The sequence below is a fragment of the Nannospalax galili genome, unplaced genomic scaffold (assembly GCF_000622305.1).
Source record: "Nannospalax galili isolate Female #2095 unplaced genomic scaffold, S.galili_v1.0 scaffold189, whole genome shotgun sequence".
Taxonomy (NCBI): Eukaryota; Metazoa; Chordata; class Mammalia; order Rodentia; family Spalacidae; genus Nannospalax; species Nannospalax galili.
This window is the reverse complement of record NW_008360331.1, coordinates 616,962-636,732: the sequence shown is the minus strand read 5'-3', so window position 1 is coordinate 636,732 and position 19,771 is coordinate 616,962. Positions and strand designations below refer to the sequence as shown.

Here is a 19,771-nt window from a genome sequence, read left to right as displayed (position 1 = left end):
AGGTCTTCATGCTTATGCAATGAGTACTCTGTGGACTGGGATATTTTTCTACACTAATTTAAGCATTTTCAAGGTGTTACAGCTTACAATTTTGTTAACACAAAGCTTTATCTTAATTTATGTGCTATGTTTTAGAATTTTCTGTCACATATGAATAGCTTCAATAAAAATGTATACATTTTATGTCCATATGGAACGATTCAAAATTTGTTTTAAGAACTTTATTCTTTAAAATATATTAAAATAAATAACAAAGGATCCCAGGGCTCCAGAAAGGGGGAAGGGGAATCTACTGCATTTTGCACTCCGCGGGGGGCACTTCTTTTCCTGAGGAGGAGCACCAAGAATCGGTCTTAGGATCCACGTTCTCTGCTTCTGCAGCTTGTTCCTCTGAGAAAGAAAGGAAATCCAAAGTTAAAACACACAGACACCAAGCACAGAGGCAGAAGCAAGGATGTTAAAGCAGCTGTTGGAGGAATGAACAGTGCTGCGTCTATCCTTCGGTAACGGGAGCAGGGCTATCTCCCCGCTCAGCTTTATTGCCCACTCTGTCAGAAGGTGAACCGGTAGGAGGTGATGTTACACTAAAATTTTCAGGTATGAAAAGGGAACATGGTGAGTTCTAAATTTGGACACTATCATCTCAACTGTAAAGAAGCCAGCAGACATGGTTATGGTAGCCCAGACGTCGGAGGCAGGAGCAACTCGGCTCAGGAGGCAAAGCCAGGGCACTGCCTGCTGAGGCAAACCTGACCCGGACCAAACACAGATGCGTTCTATTTGTTATCCTGTGACACGCAGGACCCTGTGCCTCACTTACCTGGGCACAGTCCTAAACTAGAGTTATCAAAATAGCGAACCGGATGAGGTCCTGGTAAAGACTTTGATCGGCTATCAAAAAACAAAGATTTTGGTGACTCCTTCGGCACTCCTTGTAAATTCCGTGCGCGGCACTGAGCTGTGTTCTGTCTCCACTTAGAATCAGATCCAGTCACTTTAGGAGACTTTGGAGAATTCGCACAAGCTGCTTCCTTATAAGCTTCTCTTTTAAGAGTTCCTTCTTTCCAAGTTTTAATCTCCTTGGAAAGATGATGGTTTTCACTTAAATATAAGGGGAGAAAAGAGATTAGACTACTCAACCCTTAAAATGTGGTCACATGAAAAAAATAAACAGAGAATCTTACTAAAATACACAACATAAAATTAACCACTTTTTCATATTTACATTTTAATTTCAACCTAGAGTTTTCTGATAAGACTATTTCCACGGGTCAGAAAGCATAATGGAGCTACTGTAAATTGAATTACTGAAGTAAAATTTTTTGTTACAGAGTCTTGAAAAAAATTCAAAGTACAATTTTGGGTTTTCAGTTGGGCCCACAGCATCCAGAATGGCTTATATATTGATATTTTGCTAATAATAACAATAGTAATAAAATAATAATAGACTTTATTGATGGATTTTAAAATTTTTCAAAATTTTATTAATTTTATATGTGTGAGTATATGCCCTGCATGTGTGTAAGTGCATCTGTATTGTGCAATGTCCGTGTACAATGTCCTTGGAGGTCAGAAGAAGGCTTCAGATCCCCTGGAACTGCAGTTTTGGGCAGATGTAAGTCACCATGTGGATGCTGGGAATTGAACCAGTGCTGAGGAATGGAACCCAGAGCCTTGTGCATGCTAGGCAAGCATTCTACCACTGAGCTATGCTTCTAGCCTTAAGATCACCTGGTGCTTAGTTTTCCTCTTATTGTATAGTGTAGAGTGCTTGGCACAAATGTCCTAACCTTCAATGGCAGTAGAAGTCAAATAATCAAATGTGTTACGTTTCTCTGTAGAGTGACTTGGCTATAAGAATGGACCTAAGGGTTGTCTGTGGAGAGGAGCTTAGATGGAGTATAGACTTGTGGCAGCTGTCTACTCATGCCTCCAAAATGGTCTTTATTTCCTGTTTCTCGGTCTAGTTAAAAATAGGTCAGAAGGACTGGGGAGAAGGCTCAATTGGGAAAGTGCTTGGAGCATAAGCATAAGGACCTGAGTATTACTAAAATCCACGTTAAAAAAAAGCTGAGCGCACCCACATGTTACTTGTATCCCAGCATTGGAGAGGCAGAGATAGAAAGATCTCTGGAGCTTGCTGGCCAGTCAGTCTAGCAGAATTGGTGAGCTCCAGGTTCCATAAGACTGTCTCAAAAATTAAGCTGGAGGGCCTGGAGGGATCTCAGTGGTTAAGAGCACTATCTGCTCTTGCAGAGGACCTGGGTTCGATTCCCAGCACCCACACAGCAGCTGACTCCAGTTCCAGGGGTCTGACACTGGCACTGCACGGCCTGGGTGCACTTACACACATGCAGGTAAAATATTCATACACATGAAAAAAAAACAAATCTGGAGAGAGCACTGAGGAAGACACAGCACTGACCTCTGGCACATGTACATGTTCACACAATAAATAAATTTTTAAAATTGCTTTCCCTGAACTGAAAGGCTGACAGCTGCATAAAACATGTGCATGCAGCTCCAGCACATGCAACAGCCATAAGTGGATGCCTGTCACGCAGGCAGCACTTACCTTAATAGTTCATTTTTTTGCTTTATTAACTGCTCGTTTTGCTGCTTTAACTTAGAAACTTCCTTTTCCAGCCTTATATATTCACTTTTCAAAATAAGAGCTTTTGTGCTTTGTACAATCCCACTGCCACCTCCACAAGTTAATGGTTTATTTAAAGGCTGAGAATCATGTTCTGTTATCACTGCAGGAGAAAACACATACATAGGTTGATAGTCTGTTTTGTTTCCCCTCCCTTACCCTCTCTGTCGTGTGGATCCTCAGGTCTACATTTCCCTATGGTCCATGTCAACCAATTACACCACCACATCTGGCTTACTGAGACCTTCCACCTTGACTGCCTCAACAGCAGCCGTTGTAATCAGAGCCATCCTGGGTTGGTTTATGCTTGACATCAGTGATCAGCTGCCGGGTCTGTGACCCACTACCTTGTTTGAAGCCATGCAGTTTACTCCTCAGGTCACTCAGTGCATTGCAAGTGCTCAGCATAGACTCGTTAACTAAAAACACCATAGAATGACATTAAAGCATGCCAGTGCCATCATATACTAAAAGCCATTGAAGAGAACATAAATTGTAGGCAACATTGCATGAAAACGTGGGACATTATTTACTGGAATAACCTACTAGCCGCCAGCAGTTTGCAAAAGAGATATGGGGGTCTATGTGAGGAAAAGACTCTTGATGCTCATTTTCTTTAGTGTTCGGGTACAATACTACATTGAATATCTCTACTTGAAAATTTGAAATACTCCAATATCCCAGTGGAAAATTCAGATTGTCCACATGGGTGGCTGAGACAGATTCCTTTTTTCTGATGGTTCAGATATACAAACTTTGTTTCATGTTCAAAATCATTAGAAATAGTATATAAAATTACCTTCAAGATGTACACATAAAGCATAAACCAATTTTGTTCTTAAACTTGGGTCACATTCCTAAAATACCTCATATGCAAATGTGCTAAAATCTGAAAAAAATACTGGACAAAACCAAAAAACCCAAATCCCAAACACTTCTGTTCCTAAGAATTTGATATTTAGGATATTCAATCTGTATGTATTTGAAAGTCACCTCAAATCAAGAGTAATCCTGACCCTTTTGTAACACAGAATCCTCACTTCCAGATAGGAGCAGATATCAACTTATAATAAAACTTCTGGGAAGTTCAAGCCACAGGAGACATCAAACAACACATTTAACATGGCTACCTCCAATTCCTTTTGAAAATAAGCATAAAAATACACACAAATATTCTGGCATTTGCTTGGCATTTAGAATGCTCAAAGAGCTTCCATATACCTTCTGGTCTGATGCTCAAAAGTGTGATATGTGTGTGTGTATATGCGGTGTCGGGTGTTCTACCTCTGACTGCACATGGTTACTGAGGGCAGTCAGTCTAAAGACATTTGATTTTTTTTAAGCTCAGAGCTTGTTTTAATACACAATATTGCACCAAGTTACCAATCAGTATTCTTTCTCAAACGAAGCACATGACAGAAATAGTAAAAAAGCTACTGTGGATTCTATACACATAAATTTGACCATTCAAAATCTTAAAACCATTCATCAGATACATTTCAGTTTTTCAAGTAATTCAACATATTTTCAGTTTTATGAGCAAACAGGCTAATGTTACTATTGTTTTTACTACGTAGCCATTGATTTATTATTAATTATATGTATACAGTCAAAATTGATTTGGATGTGTCTGATTTTTATTGGGAAGGTAAGTACTCTCTTGATAGTTACGCTGTACTTTAAAAATTATTTTGTTTATTATTATTATTTTTTTAGGTATGAGTGTATTGCCTGAATGTGTATAGGTGCACCAGTGTTGTGCAACGTCCTCAGAGGTCAGAAGAAGGCATCAAACCCCCTGGAACTGGAGTTACAGACTGTTGTTAGTTGCCATGTGGGTGCTGGAAATCGAACCTGGATCCTCTGCAAGAGCTCAATGCTCTTAACTGCTGAGCCATCTTTCCAGCCCCTAAGCTGTGCTGTTATATAGTATTGAAGTATCTTCAGTAATATGGAAAGATCTAATAATGTAAAAGTAAAAACATTTTTTTCTTTTTTGTGAGATAAGGTCTCACTGAGTAGCCCTGGATGGACTTCAACTCACTATGCAGATCAGGCTGGCCTTAAACTCACAGAAATCCACCTGCTTCTGCCTCTGGATTTCTGGGATTAAAGACGTGGGCACACATGCCTTTAAAGAATCTACAGCAGATAAACAGTTGCGATTACAGTATACTAAAGGGTATAACATAAACGTGATAAACATGCCTTTGTTTTACAAACATCATTGGTTGGCTGCAGAGATGGCTCAGTGGTTAAGAGCATAGGCTGGTCTTGCAGAGGACCAGGGTTTGATTCTCAGCACCCACGTGGTGGCTAACAACCATCTGTAACTCCAATTTCAGGAAATCTGATGCTCTCTTCTGACCTGTTACCACTGCATGTCATGGATGAACTTATATACATGTAGACAATACCCTCATACACATAAAATGAAAATAATATATATTAAAAAATAGCTAAGTGGTTAACTTAGGGTTAGTGTTAAATGCCATACACGACAGAATCCTCAAAGTCTCTATGAGTTTTGAGAAATTAAGTGGAAAGGATGTGAAAGTGTCTGCGTCTACTTACTTGAGGTATCCTGGGTCTGCTGAGTTCTTCTAAGATTTTCTCTCAGTAACCTTATCACTTCTTTTTGATGCTCAACAGTGGCTTTTGTGGAAAGAATTCTAACAGGAAAAATAATAAAAATTTGTAAATCCTCACAAATAATTGTATAGGAAAGAATAACCAGAACTGTGGCTGAGAATGTATTAATGGGACACGCTGTGCTGACAGCAGACCAGCCGTCAGCACTCAGCTCTGCTATCCTGTCTTTCATAACTGGATGCCACTGCAGGGAAGTGTTCTGTTCAGTTCTAGGGACAGTCCAATTTTCTTAATATCAAGAAATAAATTCACTTGAAACCTATGGAAACACAATAGATATTAACTGACTACTGAACAAAATTATATTTGGATGTGCTATAAAACAATGGAGCTGTTACCACCAGGTCATAAATTATTTATGAAAAACCACAAACTCAACAAACAGTTTAATTTCCACACTGTCAGGAAAGTAAGCCCTTACTGAAGCTCTGTTCTAAGGTAAAAGAACTAAAGGTCAAAGTCTACACTGTTCATCAGCAGAAAGAAATATTTTATGAATTGTTTATCAGTCACTCAGGCATTAATCATCAGTAAGTTATGACTATCTCAAAAATTACAACCTTTTTTTCTTACAAACTATGAAAATATGTGCTGACCGTATAAATAAAATTGCCCTTTCTGATGAAGAACACAACACAAGTTTCACTGAAACCATGAGCTCTTATAACGGAAGGCTGGTTTCACAGCATGAAGACTTATAGACTGTGGCCTTTTGGCCAGAATTAGATGTCATTTATGAATACAAAGAATGAAAAGTGTAAAGAGCCAGGTGACATCTTGAGAAATCCTGACAGAAGCCTCTCTTATTCCAATGCAAGGACCAGTTGGAGCTTAAGGTGATGGAACACCTCTTGCTCAGTTTCCCTGTCTGTTTGATGTTCTCATCATCCTACACAGAAAGAACTTTAAAGTCAGTAAAGAGAGGACATGCTGTGGGACCCCAGGTGCCTATAAACTAAAAGAAAACAATCTTTCCATAAAAGCACAGTAGGAATGAAGAAACAAAGGTCAGAGAAGAGCAACCTTAGTCAGAGTGCTAAATAAACACGTGTGTGCATGCGCAGGAAGCAAAGGTCTTAGTTTACTCTGAGGCACAGCAAGCCACTTTTGTTTTTATTAATATAAGACTGAGAAAGAAGCATTCACAGACACTACGTTAAATGATCAGAACTGCATATTTTTTTCAGAACTGGGGATGGAAAGCAGTGCCTTGTGCATGTTAGGCGAGCTCTCTACCATAGCCATGCCACAGCCAGAAGGGGGCTTGGTTGGTGATACTTTGCTTATGTATTCATAACTTAGGAAGTTAAAATCTGGGGGTACTTGTATTTTTTTTTTTTTTTTTTACAAAGCAAATAATTATTTTCACAAATTACTTTTCAAAAAGTAAACTCATGCAAAGGTATTCATGTAGTGTGGAAAGAGACGCTAGGTAACCAAAGTCATGCTCAAGGATGGCCAAGACCTACTCCTTTTCATACTCCTTGGTACTTTTCTTTTTCTCCAGGTCTACTTTCACCAGCTTCGTTTTGAGATCTTCAATTTCTTCTTTATAGGGCATAGCTCCTAAAGCAACTTTGTCCTTATTTTCATGGAAAAAAGGAAAGAAAAAATAGATTTTAGGTTGCCAGCTTTAAAGAGTGTTTGGCTGTCTTTGTTGTAGTAGGAATGTCTGAAAACATCCAACAACTCCTAAAATATAAAAAATATTAAAGGGGCGGGGCTGGAGAGATGGCTCAGTGGTTAAGAGCACTGGCTGTTCTTGCAGAGGACCTGGGTTCAGTTCCCAGCACCCACATGGCAGCCAACCGTCTCTAACTCCTGTTCTAGGGAATCTGATGCCATCCTCTGGCCTCCATTGGCACTGCATGCCATGGGTGCACTTAGAGGTACGCACACATAACACTCATACACGTAAGATAAAAAGGGGAGAAGGGAGAACAGACCACCAAATCGTTTCTGGAATGGGCTTAACTTACCTGAAGTACCTGGACTGATTCTTTTGCTTTTTCAAGGGATGTGTTTGACTCCCTAACTTTGGTCTGAAGTTCTGCTATCACGTCCTTACTCAAGTCTAGTTCTTTCTGCATCTTGACAATCTTGTCTTCCTTATACATAGCACTTTCTTTAGCTTCTTGTAGGGAAGTTTCCAGCTCTTGAATTCTCTGTTACAGGAAGCACATATCCATTAGGTCTATCTTAAACACAGAATTACAGTATATGAAACTGAGAGGAAAAAAAAAAAAAAATCACCAGATGTAGGTAATACTGATTCTTTCATAGATTGCATTAAAAAATGAGAGAAGCCAAATATTAATCTAGTTCCTTTACTCAGAAAATGGTGTTTTATGCATTAAAGAATGCCAAATTTTACATTATAATCTGCCAGCAAATTATGTACTGATTAGTACTTTGGTAAGTATATTAAGTTGTCAGTCACATTTTAAGTTAGTACTATTAAGTTCTTTAACTATTAAGTTAAAGAACACTTGTTAACTGCCTTTCTAAAGTAATTAAAAAGTGTGATTAAGTGAAAAAAAAAATCAAACCCCTAAAATAAAAGGTCAAGTTTCTTCATCTCAGATCTTAAGGTGACTTCAGTAAACCAAGGACTACGAAACTTTTTCAAGTATCCTCCTCTAGAAATTTCTGAGTAAACCTAAGTGAACCTACAGTTCATAAAAATGGTTAACCATACACATTATATTTTAAACACAAAGTTCTACTTAAAAATTTTTTTTTGAAAAAAAAAAAAGATATATTTTTAGATCTTTGTATTTTTTCCCCTTTCTGTGGATTTGACATTTTTCATAGATATATAGTATCTCTTTTCAAGGAAATGCCATCCTTTTTTTTCAGTAATCACCATATACAAATGAACATTTAGGTTACTTCAAATTTTTTGCAGGTATAAACACCTCATTTTTTTCATGCTTATAAGATTAATCATATGCAGTTTGTTTTTCTGTGAAATGTCTGTTTTGCCTATCTAGAATTTATTTTGGTTTAATGAGTAAGACAGAAGTCAGCTTCATTTTATTTAAATAATCAGCCTTTTATTCCAAATCATGCATTTCATAAACCATCTTTCCCCCACTGAACTGAACTTTAACATTATCAAATACTAAATTTAATTCTTAATTGGGTATACTTCTGAACTCTGTGCTCATTGTCTAACATATCAGAGTAGCACATATTCTAATTATAGCAGCGTACAATTTCTTATCTATTACTATATTTTCTTAGTTCACTGAAAATGGTATTTCTTTCAGCTTCTTAATTATTGCTTTGTAAGCTGGGTTTTTGTTCTATTCAGGTATTTGCTCTATTTTATCTTAGGCAATTGAGTTTCATAATGAATGGTCAGTAAATAAAAACAGCTGTACACTAAGTAAACCTTCAGTTTCCATTGGTAATTACTTATTAAGCTAATGGGTGATGTTTTATTTCAAGTTTACTTTGGTTAAAAATGATAAATTATAATAACCATTTGGGCTCCCCACTAAGAAGACATTTTGCATGTTAACAAAATAGAGTGCACATTTGCCCTTGTTTATCAATTCCCAAGTAAAGGCAGATAGTGTAATTGGATTATTCAAATAATATACTACTGATTCTTAAACACAAACTATTTTAATAGTTTAACAACTATTATACTTTCAGCCTCTTAGAGTTTATTATGATTACAATAGTAACCAATCATAAAGAAAATGGCTATAGATAAGCTAAATTGCTATTTTTCTCCAAATATAGATAGATTATAGCTGAGTAGACAGTCACATGATTTAGGAAATTTACAATGCTCTGTAGTAATACCTTAAGTGGTGATGAACTGTACTGGAGGAGGAACTGAATCTACTATTCAAAGTAAGCTATGATTTCCTTCTGTTTAATAATCCACAGCAAAGACCTTACATGATATCTAGTTTTATAATTACCTGAATTCTAACCACAGTACAGCTATATATGTAAAAATCCACCTCATTATACACATGTAAAACAGTGTACTCACATTCCTCAGTGAATACATTCAATGCTATAATTCTGCTATGGACCCAGGAAGTTACATACCTCTGCGGTTAGCTGTACACCTGATGCCACACAGGGGTTCTTAGTGCTCTGTGTGGAAGGATGTGCAGGGTAAATATGGGCAGTAGATAGGGAGACAGTCAAAGCCTGGTAGTCTTTAAATAGCTTTTTAGTTTTTTCATTCATTGATTTCAGGTCATGTTCCCACTCTTTGGATCTGGTAGCATTTCTTTCCTCAAACTCTGTTGACTCATTTACTATGGCCTATGAATAGAAAAAGATCACTGCAGCTTTAAAATAATTTACATGTTACAAAACATTGAGAAAAACTAGAATTCTAGGACAGTGCATATGTTGGAATTATAACACTTTCTGACAGTGGTCAAGAGAATGCGTGTTTCTGAAAATTTAACATGTGTATTAGTGGTAGGAATAGAAGGAATACGGGCTGAAGAGAATTCTGTTGATCTGCAAGATTCATTCAGATTAGATTTGTAGTGACAGAGGAGGAACTGAAGAATTGTGCAGGTTAAAGCCATTAAATATGCTCTAGCTGATAATGAAATGCTAACTGACATTTAATAGCGGTGCACACTTAGTAGACCTCACAATGATCTGTTTTCCTTCTTTATTCCAAACCTCAGTGCTCAAAGGGAAAATAACTTACTGATTCTTGGTAACTAATCTATAGATCTACATATAGGATTAACTATCTATGGGAAAACTTAAAAAAAAAAAAAGAGCATTTCAAACTATGGAATAGCTGGGTGTGGAGGCACAGGCCTTTGATTCCAGCACTGAGCTCCATCCCCTGAAGGATTTTCTCGTGGGTTAACTGAGGTGGGAAGAACGACCTGAATGTGGGCAGTAGGACTTCATGAGCTGCGCACTGGACGAATGAAAGGAGAGAGGCTGAAGACCAGCTGCATGAATTCACTGCTTCCTGCCTCTGTGGGTAGACTGTGCTAGCTGCTTCAAGTGCCCACTGTCTTGACTTTCCTGAACCTCTAGGATCAGGGCATTTGATAGTGAAGCCACTAAGGTGAATTATGTTTGAGTCTCATTACAGTAGCCAGAGTTGTTTATGACTTTACCAAAGCTGCTGTCCATAGAGCTTAAAAAGGCTCATGCCTCACTTTGCCTGAGGCTACTGGGGGAAAGGTTCAGTCCCCACAGGGGGCCCCAGAAGGAAAGGGGAAAGAGAACAGTAATCCAAGGCAAGATTTCACAAGTGGAGCATAGCATGCAGACAGTTTGTTACCTTCACAAGAACAAACTGATTTAATTATTTATCTTAAGGAAGCATAACACATTAAAACAATATTTTATAAAATCTATCTTCATAAATCATATATGAAGAAGTTAAAGAAAACACACTTAAAATTAAGCTATTTAAGGACCTTTAAGGAATGAGGAAGAAAAATGAAAGCAAAGAACAAAAAGTAGAATGATGAAAAATCATACTCACAGCTATTTTGCTATTATAGAAGTTATTCACTTGACAAATGCTAGTGTTTTCTTTCTGGATGCCACTTTTAAGCTTTTCTACATCAAAAGGAGCATGTAGCCACTCTTTCAAAAACTGAGTCATTTCTTTCCTATTACTCAGAACTTGTTGGAATTCAGTCTTTATGCTGGGTAAGTCATTTCCTGAAAAATCTTTGAGAATTTCCTGTGTGAAGAATAGGTATCAAATTATCAGGAAGGATTTTATCCAAATATTGTACAAAATACAAAACTATCAGAAAAGAGGGAAATAAATATCTATTGGATTCTATTAATATCATAAATAAATGAAGATGCATACTTCTAATTTAAAGCTTGAGTCTAGTTATTTGCATAACAAAGGGTGGGCAATAGAGTCTATGTGTTGTGAGCTATGCCTGTAGACCCTGTCTGTGACTAGTCACCCCACACATGGGGCACTTGTAGATGTTGCTTTTCTGTGTGCCCATCAGGTCTCCTGTGTGTTGGGAACTGGATGCCAGCATTACATTGCTGGGAGAGCAGAATGTTCTTTATGGAGCAGTTACAGGGAAGGCTTTTGACTTTCAGCCCCAGGAACAAGGTTTAGAAGGCACTGAGAAGCTCACAGTTCTATGAATTCTCATTTGCTGATGTTATGTGTATATTTCTGCCTATGTTGGTCTGACAATACTTGACACCATCACCTGGCACTCTGTATGTCTGGTCAGTTGTCACTCTACAGCTCACTAATAATTTCTGGCAAAAGAAAATGGTTTTAAACACACAGAAAGGTAACTTTCTAGTCAACAAAAAAATAGAGTTAAAATAAACCATACCTCAATATGGAGGTCCATATTCTGGTTTAGTTTGAGGATCTCTAATTCTCTGGATGGTATCTCATAATCCTGTTGAAGGCACTGTATTTTAATTTGGAATTCACTTTGTTTTTCCACTTCCTGAATGAAAGCCATTTCGAATTTGTTGATGGAATCATGCTGTTCTTCCTTTATCTTTGTAACGTGGCTTAGCACGTACTTGAAGAAAAAGAACAAAATAAACTGCACCATGAAACTTGTACTCAAAGTGACATTTTCAGTGCTGGCGATGGTGAACATTTATTACTGCTTTTCTTTTTTTCCCCTTATTGAGACAGGGTCTCCCGATGGCCGCAGCCGTTGGAACTTGCTATTAGACCAGGCTGGCCTTGAACTCACAGAGATCTGCCTGCCTCTGCCCACCAAGTGGGGGATTAAAGATGTGTGCATTTATCATTTATACTCTCTGGTAAATGATGAAGAGGGAAGCAGCTACTCTTTACCCCCCAGTTTTTCCACTCAGCGTCTTGGGAAAGTGATTTGCAGACTGCTACTTTCATATTTGACTTTCTACTGGACACACCTCATACTCAGTCACTACTCGCTCCCTTTCCTAAATTCTCTTCTTAATATCTCATTTTTGGGTTAAACTGTCAATCATCTAGGTCAGACACTTGAGATTTTAAAGTTATTTATTTTAATTACATGTATATGTGTGTGCCTGTAGGGGTATGTGCACATGAATGCTGGCACTTGCAGACACCAGAAGAGGGCGCTGGATCCCCTAGAGCTGAAATTACAGGTAGAGATGAGCCATATGACATGGCTGCTGGGAACTGAATTCAGGTTCTCTGTAAGAGCAGTAAATAGTTTTAACCGCTGAGCCATCTCTTCAGCCCCATTTGAGGTTTTCAACATAGTCTCCTGCCAACCTTGTCTGGTTAACCAAAAAGGAAAATGTTATATGCTTCAAGATTTCCTTGCCAAACATACTTAGATGTTTGGCTTTAAAATAACCATACTTGTAATGTGCTCCCCAGACCTCATAAGTTTTGGATATCTGACTTCCAGGACTTGTGGAAGGATTATCAGAATCTAAGGTAAGGCAAATACCTGTTTAATTCTGCAACCATTACTTAACCTTATAATCAGACCTCTTCTCCAAACCACTAAGTAAAACTGCCCTGACTATGGCCACCGATGAGTTCATTACCACCAAAGTTCAGCTCAGAGGTATGTGCCACTCTAGAACACATTGTGTGTGTGCATGGTTGCATGTGTGTGTGTGTGCTTGTGTGTGTGTGTACAGGAAGGGGGTGATGCTGGGCCTCTTCCTCAGTTACTCTGTACCTTATTGTTTGAGACACGGTCTCTCACTGAGCTCCTGGCCAGCAAGCTCCAGACATCCCCCTGCCATTGCTATCTCTCCAGCTATGGGACTATAGGTGTGCCTTGGGGTCTGAACTCAGGTCCTCATGCTTGCGTGGCAAGCACTTTACTGACTGAAGCATCTCCCCAGCCCCAAACCTTATCTTTGATATACTTTCCTGAAAGAGGGTTTCAGCAACAGCACAACTGCTTAGCTCTCTTCTGTCTCTGATTTGTGCATCTCTGAAACCATTTCTTGCTCCCTTTTCTGACATCACTTAGGTACTTAATTTCTAGAGTTCTCTACTTAGTCTAATACTCTTCTTTTTCTACATGCTTTCTGAATGACCTTAGCCATGTTGTATCACCTATCACATACATGCTCATGAATCCCAAATCTCGGTCTTGACTTTGCTCCTGACTTTTGTCCTTACAGCCACATGCTTTTGTTTCTCTTCTTGAATGGTGCAACATAGATACTTCAACTTCACTCCATTTCAGACTGCACTTCTGATCTCCCTTTCTTCATTCCTCACCCTTTGCTTCTGTCACTCTCCTAAGAAAACTTCCCACCCTCCACAAACCTGGCTAAGCACAAGTCCTAGGACGCCATCCAAACTTCTTATCTACCCCTTGGCCCTAACACTTCTACCTGCTAAGTAGTTTAAAATTCCCTGCATCCTCTTATTTCCCTAGCAGAGCAGTCACACACGGTTATTTTGTGGGGACCACTGTAGTCGTCTCCTGTCTCTCTTCTCTGACACTATACATAACCCTTCAAGCTCATTTTTCTTTATTCTATAGCAAAGTATTAAATGGCAATTGTTCTTGGTTCCTGCAACTACTTCAAATGAACACCCACTTGCTGCACATCGTCTACTAAAGGAATTTCCAGCTTTATTGCCTGGGTCTGGCTTCCACGACAGTCTCACTTTCTGTCACTTCTTACACACTGTATGTCACAACCTTATTGCATAGCAGTTTCTTCCCAGTTGAAATGTTCTCTCCAGGAAGGAGGAGGAGGTGTGTGAGCCTCACCTCAGTCTGGAGACAGATTCACGAGTACCCCTCCCTTGGGTTATAGAAACCGTACACAACCGAGGAGACTCTGACCAACCAAGTTGCTAAGAGAAGATTCTTAACTGTTGAGCTGCCTGCAAGGTAGGAGGTACCAGGAATGCAGCTTTCAGAACACCACCTGTATTGGGGTGGCTTTCCAGTGAGACAGCTGCTTCTGAGTTGTCCCCGCTCCTGTAAGAAACCCGTCGGCAGTATTCCTGATAGAACCCCAATAAACTAATTCACCAGGCTGGACTATGGTACAATTGTTATTCTGGTCTTTGGTGGGTTCCCTGTCTTGGGTAAACCTGTGTGTTGCCTCTCCCCAGGAAGTCTGTCATATAGCAAGCCTATATATACACCTCTACCAGAGCACTCATTATCTACCATATGCCTTCCTGGCCAGATTTTGAGATCTTTGCGATGTGACTCATCTGCTCTAAGCACCATCATGTAGTGTCTACACGAGGCAGAGCTCAGGTTTTGTTCAATGAACCCTATTTTCAGACCCATCTTTAATTTGTTGGTAAGTATAAATTTTATACATATACATACATATATATGTATGTACACTCACACACACACACACACACACACACACACACACACAGGACTTAAATATACTGAACTGAAATTTCATAAGGAATAATATCCTTATGTTGGTACCTTAAGTTTCTTCATGACTCTGTGGAATTCCATGGAGCATCTCTGGTTTGCGCTAAGAAGCTTTTGAATCTCTTTGGCTTGTGGGCATGGAAGTGAGAGATTTGCTTTTAAAGTAACTGAAAGCTCTTTTTGGGTTTCAATTTCCTTCTCCAAGTCAAGAGACAACCTATCCAGGCACTCATAATCACTATCCATTTCTGAGTATCTTTTAAGGAGCACCTAAAAGAAATTAGATTCATTCTACTTAACATTAAGTAGCACCAATGCTCAAATGATAACAAAACTTAATACCCTAACACTTTTGACCAGAAAAAAGAAGTTAAGACCTTTGTGCTTAAATGACAAAAGAAACACACTGGTTTTAGATTACAGAAATAATGCAGAATATTGTGGAAATTAAAGTAGAAAACCATTGGTATCATTTTGAGGCACAGTCTGTTAGTCTTTGAACATGCATGATATGAAAAAAGCATGGACAGAATGAGAAGAAAAAGAATAAATTCAATTCTGTATGCATCGTGACTCAAGGCTGAGTGCTGGCTTGTTTATAGTAAGCAGTGAAGCTGGCAGATAGATCAGCGACCACCACTCAAACCGTCTATCTGCCAGTATGGTACAGCATTGCACATTTATTTTCTTTTTGAGACAGGGTCCCCTGTAGTCCTACAGTCCTCCCTGTAGTCACTATGTAGACCAGGCTGGCCTTGATCTCAGAGAGCCACCTGCTTCTACCTCCATCTCCTCAGGGCTGGGATTAAAGGCATGCGCCACCACGTAGAGTGTCCCTCCACAGGTTTCTATGATCTGCCAATGCTGTTTTCTAGCCCTTTATGCTCCTAAAGTTCAGGTTCTAGTTCTATCACTTCTGGGCTCAGAAAGTCATGGAGCTATTTTTGTTTTTTTAACTATAACATGAAGACAGACTACAATTATTATTAGAAAGTTTTCTAGGGCATCAGTTAAAAAAAGTATATATATGTATATAATCTATGAAAAGGATATAAACACAGCTTACAGGAAATGAAAGTGTATTTATTCTTTTAGTTTATTACCTGGGCAATGTTGGTCAAATGCTAAACTTCTTTAACTCTTGACTTCCTTTTTTAATAAAAAATAGAGCAATAAATCCTCTCTCTGAGGCCAAGGATATAACCTATTACCAGACATGAGACACATGCAACGAACCTGAGCTCATGTGGTTCAAGTAACTAAATGTCAGACAGGTGACACACTGGCTAGAGCATAGGCAGAAGAACACACACAGAACACGGTAAGTTCAACTGGCTACAGGTATGTAGGAACATGTTCAGCACTGGGTACTACACGGTAGAAAAGAAAAGGACGGGGACAAGAGAAAGAACGAGGATGAGGCAGATCTAGTCAGAACAGGCTACACATTTACTAATCTGGGAGAACAGAGAGAGGACTCCATTTCTGTCCCAGCAGGATATGGGAATGTCTGCCAGGAATGTCTGAAATGACATAGCTGCAAACAACCAAAAATTCACAGGGATCCTGAATTCTGCTGAGTGACTGTAAATAGCGCTAGCTTTACTCAGTATCTATCAGCATGTAAAGCTTCTCACTGCTTCCACTGCTGTCTATTATCTGCCATTGAAATTCATCTTTTTAAAAACGGTCCTTCTGCTTCTACTTTTCAATTCAAAACTCAGATGCTCCCTTTAAAAAAGTAAGTCAGACGGTGTCTCTCATGTGGTCCAACCTCTCCAGCAGACCCCCTCTGAGGCAGAGTAAACCATTCTTTCACGGCCTGTGGTCTGCTCCTCCCCACACCCCTGACTCGACTTGTCACTAGCTTTCTGTCTTCTTGAGGTTCCCGGGACACTGGGCAGGCTCCTGCCTCAGGAGTTTTGCACTCACGGTTCTTCCATTTACATTATTCCTCCCCAGACACTTGATTGACCGAACCATTTATTACTTTCAGAGATTTGCTCAATATCACAGAGGCTTAAAAAAAAACAAACCAAAATACAAAAAGAAACCCCCAAACCAACAACAAACTCCTACTGTTTTGTGTATATACATGTGCACATGTACATGCATACATAGCTGTACTAGGTTATGTTAAGAAAACACTTGGTAGTATCTATTTACTACATATGGGTCCCTTTTATTCCACTTGAGCCTTGAGAAAGCTGTTGGAACAGGAGAAACATTTGCATGGAGCTTTTATCGGGGCACTTACGTTTATCCTGAGGCACTTTTCTCGAAGGCTTTCTGTAAGATGCTCTGCATCACACGATAACCTCCTTTCATGTTTTACTAGCTCTTTGTGATTCTGATGATCCTGGTACAAAGAAATAAATAGCCATAGCCACATTTACATGTCTAATCATGTACATATGAAAGTACATGCTTACATTTAATATCATGTTTCAATAATGGAACATTACACATGACAAAGTATTAAAATGGGCAAAAAATGAGTAATAGCATTGCCAAGTCACACAGAGAGTGGCCTCAACTCACTGGAGGGACAGTGGGAGAAGGACCCAATTTCTCGGGATGGCATTTATTCTTCATTAGGTTTTGGATTTTTGGTTCCTACTTTCCAAATTTTCTAAATTAGAACTATTGTTACCAACTAAATAGACTAGCAAAGCCAAATCCTATTCATACATTCTTCCCAAGACCATTGGATAGAAAATTCCAGTCTTAAGTCACCTCCCCTGAAGGCTAGCTCTCAGGCAACCTGCTAAGGGAGAACATCAATCAATGGTCCAACTCCAGTTTTAAGGCCTAATAACCACATCTATGTCTGGCACAGCAAATGACATTGATGTAATAGTGGCACATTTATCTTGGGGGTAATCAACAACTACCTAATTGGACTTAAAGCCCACTCAATGGGAGAAAACTCATGTGTGGCACTGTAAACAGCAAAATGCACATGGTTGGAGCAGTCATAGCTCATACAGAAAACCACAAGGTTGTCCACATCCCTAGACAAATGTAATTTCTTACTATATACAAAATATGGATCCTTATATTTATAGACAATTATCCCAGTCACCACTCATCAAAGAGGGTTCTTTCATAACAGAGACCATTACAGAGTTCCACAACTGGTCACATACAGATATTGTCTGTGAATTGCCCAAGCCTAAGTGGTACATCTACAATGCAACCTCTATACCTAAGTCTCATAGAACATAGAACAAGGGGTAAAGTGAACACTAATGCGTCTCTTAACTCTCATCAATGAAGCTCCCTCATGAACAGAGGGCCAGGGATGCAAAAGGTCTCAAATGGCCAAAGTATAGAGAATAAGAGTCTGCAGAACGTGAATGCTTGGACAAGATTCCTACAAACTCTACCCACCCAGGGCTCAGGGACCATTGTGGAAGAAGGGGCAGAAAGATTGTAAGAGCCAGGAGAAGGTGCATGACCATATGGAAATAGAGCCCTGCAGGCTCCTGGGTGATTGCTCATATGAGTGAACCTACAGTGATAGTGTCAGCATGTACAAGACCCATGCAAACTTAAGCAGACAAAACCCCAGCATAGAACTGTGGAAATGGGCAGCAGACCCCAATCTTAGTCGAAGGACTATTGGAAGCTAATTACTGCTGGGTGAGGAAGAGCTTTTCTTAGAGGGAGGGATTCTAGATAGGCTGACTAGACCCCAGTGGACTGAGGGATGTCTGAGGACACTAAGTTGACTCGATAGGCATTAACACAAATGACAGAATGTATGAATTCCAGTGGGGGAGGGTATGGGAGGGTGCCAATGGAGAAGAGGGTATAAAGATGACTTAAGAAGTTTTGTATAAAACACATAAAAAATTCAATAAAAAATTAAAAAAGAAAATTCCAGTCTTGTTTATATTCTCTCTGTATTTGACCAAAAAGCACAAAACAGCCATCACCCCGCCCCCCACCAACACATACTTTCTCCCATCTGTTTAACTTGTTCACCATAGTACCTGGAATAGCTGTTCAGTACAGATTTGTCAAATGATTTAAACCTGTTTGTAAATTTAGATAGGCCCTGCATATAGAGGGGTCCCAAGTTCTGTTGACATAACATGAGGCTTTCTACTTCACTCTTCAAATATGAAAAAGAAAAACCCTATAGATTTACTTTGGGCTTATTTGTCTGAACTTTCTGATACTTTTAAAAGCTCAATTAAACCTTTAAAGATCATTCAAAATATAAACAGGCAATATTCCCCCCCCAACACCTTTTTATCTCTACCTGTTCTAAGTTCAGCAATGAAAACACATTTATGAGTGTACCAACAGAGGTATAGAAATGGAGGCATTTACTCTCTTGCATATCTAGTTGAAAATATTCTCAATTTAAAATAATATAGTTCCCTCCCCAAGCAGAAGCTTAGAAGGAAAATAATACATCTAACAAATCTTTCTTAAAAATGAAGAATAGTATTTTCTGAAAAGCATTTTGGTTTTTGTGCTTCCTTCTTGTATGACATTTGTGGTGTTTTCCCAAAATACTCTGTTTATATAAATTTCTAGAAAAAAAAAAAAAAAACCAAAGAAAACCAAATATACCAGATAACTCATATTAGCACCCACTTCAAAAACACTTGATTCTTATAGCTATTAAAAAAGGTAAGATTCTGAACTCACTCTAATCATCATTTTTCTTATGGTTTCTCTGAACTGGTCTCTTTCCATTTTGAGAGACTCTTTTATCATCCTTAGCTCATTGTTTTCCTTAGCTATAGTTCTTATTTCTTCAAGGTTTTCAAGAACTTTCTTAATCAAGTGCAAGTTATTTATATCCATACTTTGCACAGATAAATTTTGGGCCTCAAACTGCTTCTTCAATTCTTGCACTTTTTTGCAATGTTTACTGACATCTTCTTTCTCAGTAAGAAGCTGAAGTTCTTTTTTCTGAAGTTCTTGAATCTTGAGATAATTATAAAATAAATTAGAATCAAACAATTTCTCCAAGGGAGGAAAATAATGTCTATTTGTTACGTATGTACACAATACATACATTGAGTATCCTTTACCTGAATGCTTGGAATCACATCTTTCAGAATTTAGATTTTTTTTTTTGAGATATGGTCTA

The 19,771-nt window shown here is 38.7% G+C and overlaps 1 protein-coding gene across 5 annotated transcripts in view; it reads right to left on the bottom strand.

The window, feature by feature from the left end:
- Positions 1-210: 210 nt before the first annotated feature.
- The window catches only part of Cenpe (centromere protein E), a 69,229-nt gene continuing 49,668 nt past the window's right edge, over positions 211-19,771 (bottom strand). For all 5 annotated transcript variants that reach the window (XM_029560235.1, XM_029560237.1, XM_029560239.1 and 2 more), the window contains 11 exons: positions 16,916-17,017; positions 14,710-14,928; positions 11,638-11,835; positions 10,803-11,006; positions 9,377-9,598; positions 7,285-7,470; positions 6,775-6,887; positions 5,228-5,325; positions 2,576-2,756; positions 821-1,101; positions 211-390 (listed from right to left, as the gene is read on the bottom strand). In XM_029560235.1, coding sequence (XP_029416095.1) covers positions 290-390; positions 821-1,101; positions 2,576-2,756; positions 5,228-5,325; positions 6,775-6,887; positions 7,285-7,470; positions 9,377-9,598; positions 10,803-11,006; positions 11,638-11,835; positions 14,710-14,928; positions 16,916-17,017 — 1,905 coding nt within the window. In that variant the 3' untranslated portion in view covers positions 211-289. The remainder of the gene's footprint in view (positions 391-820; positions 1,102-2,575; positions 2,757-5,227; positions 5,326-6,774; positions 6,888-7,284; positions 7,471-9,376; positions 9,599-10,802; positions 11,007-11,637; positions 11,836-14,709; positions 14,929-16,915; positions 17,018-19,771) is intronic.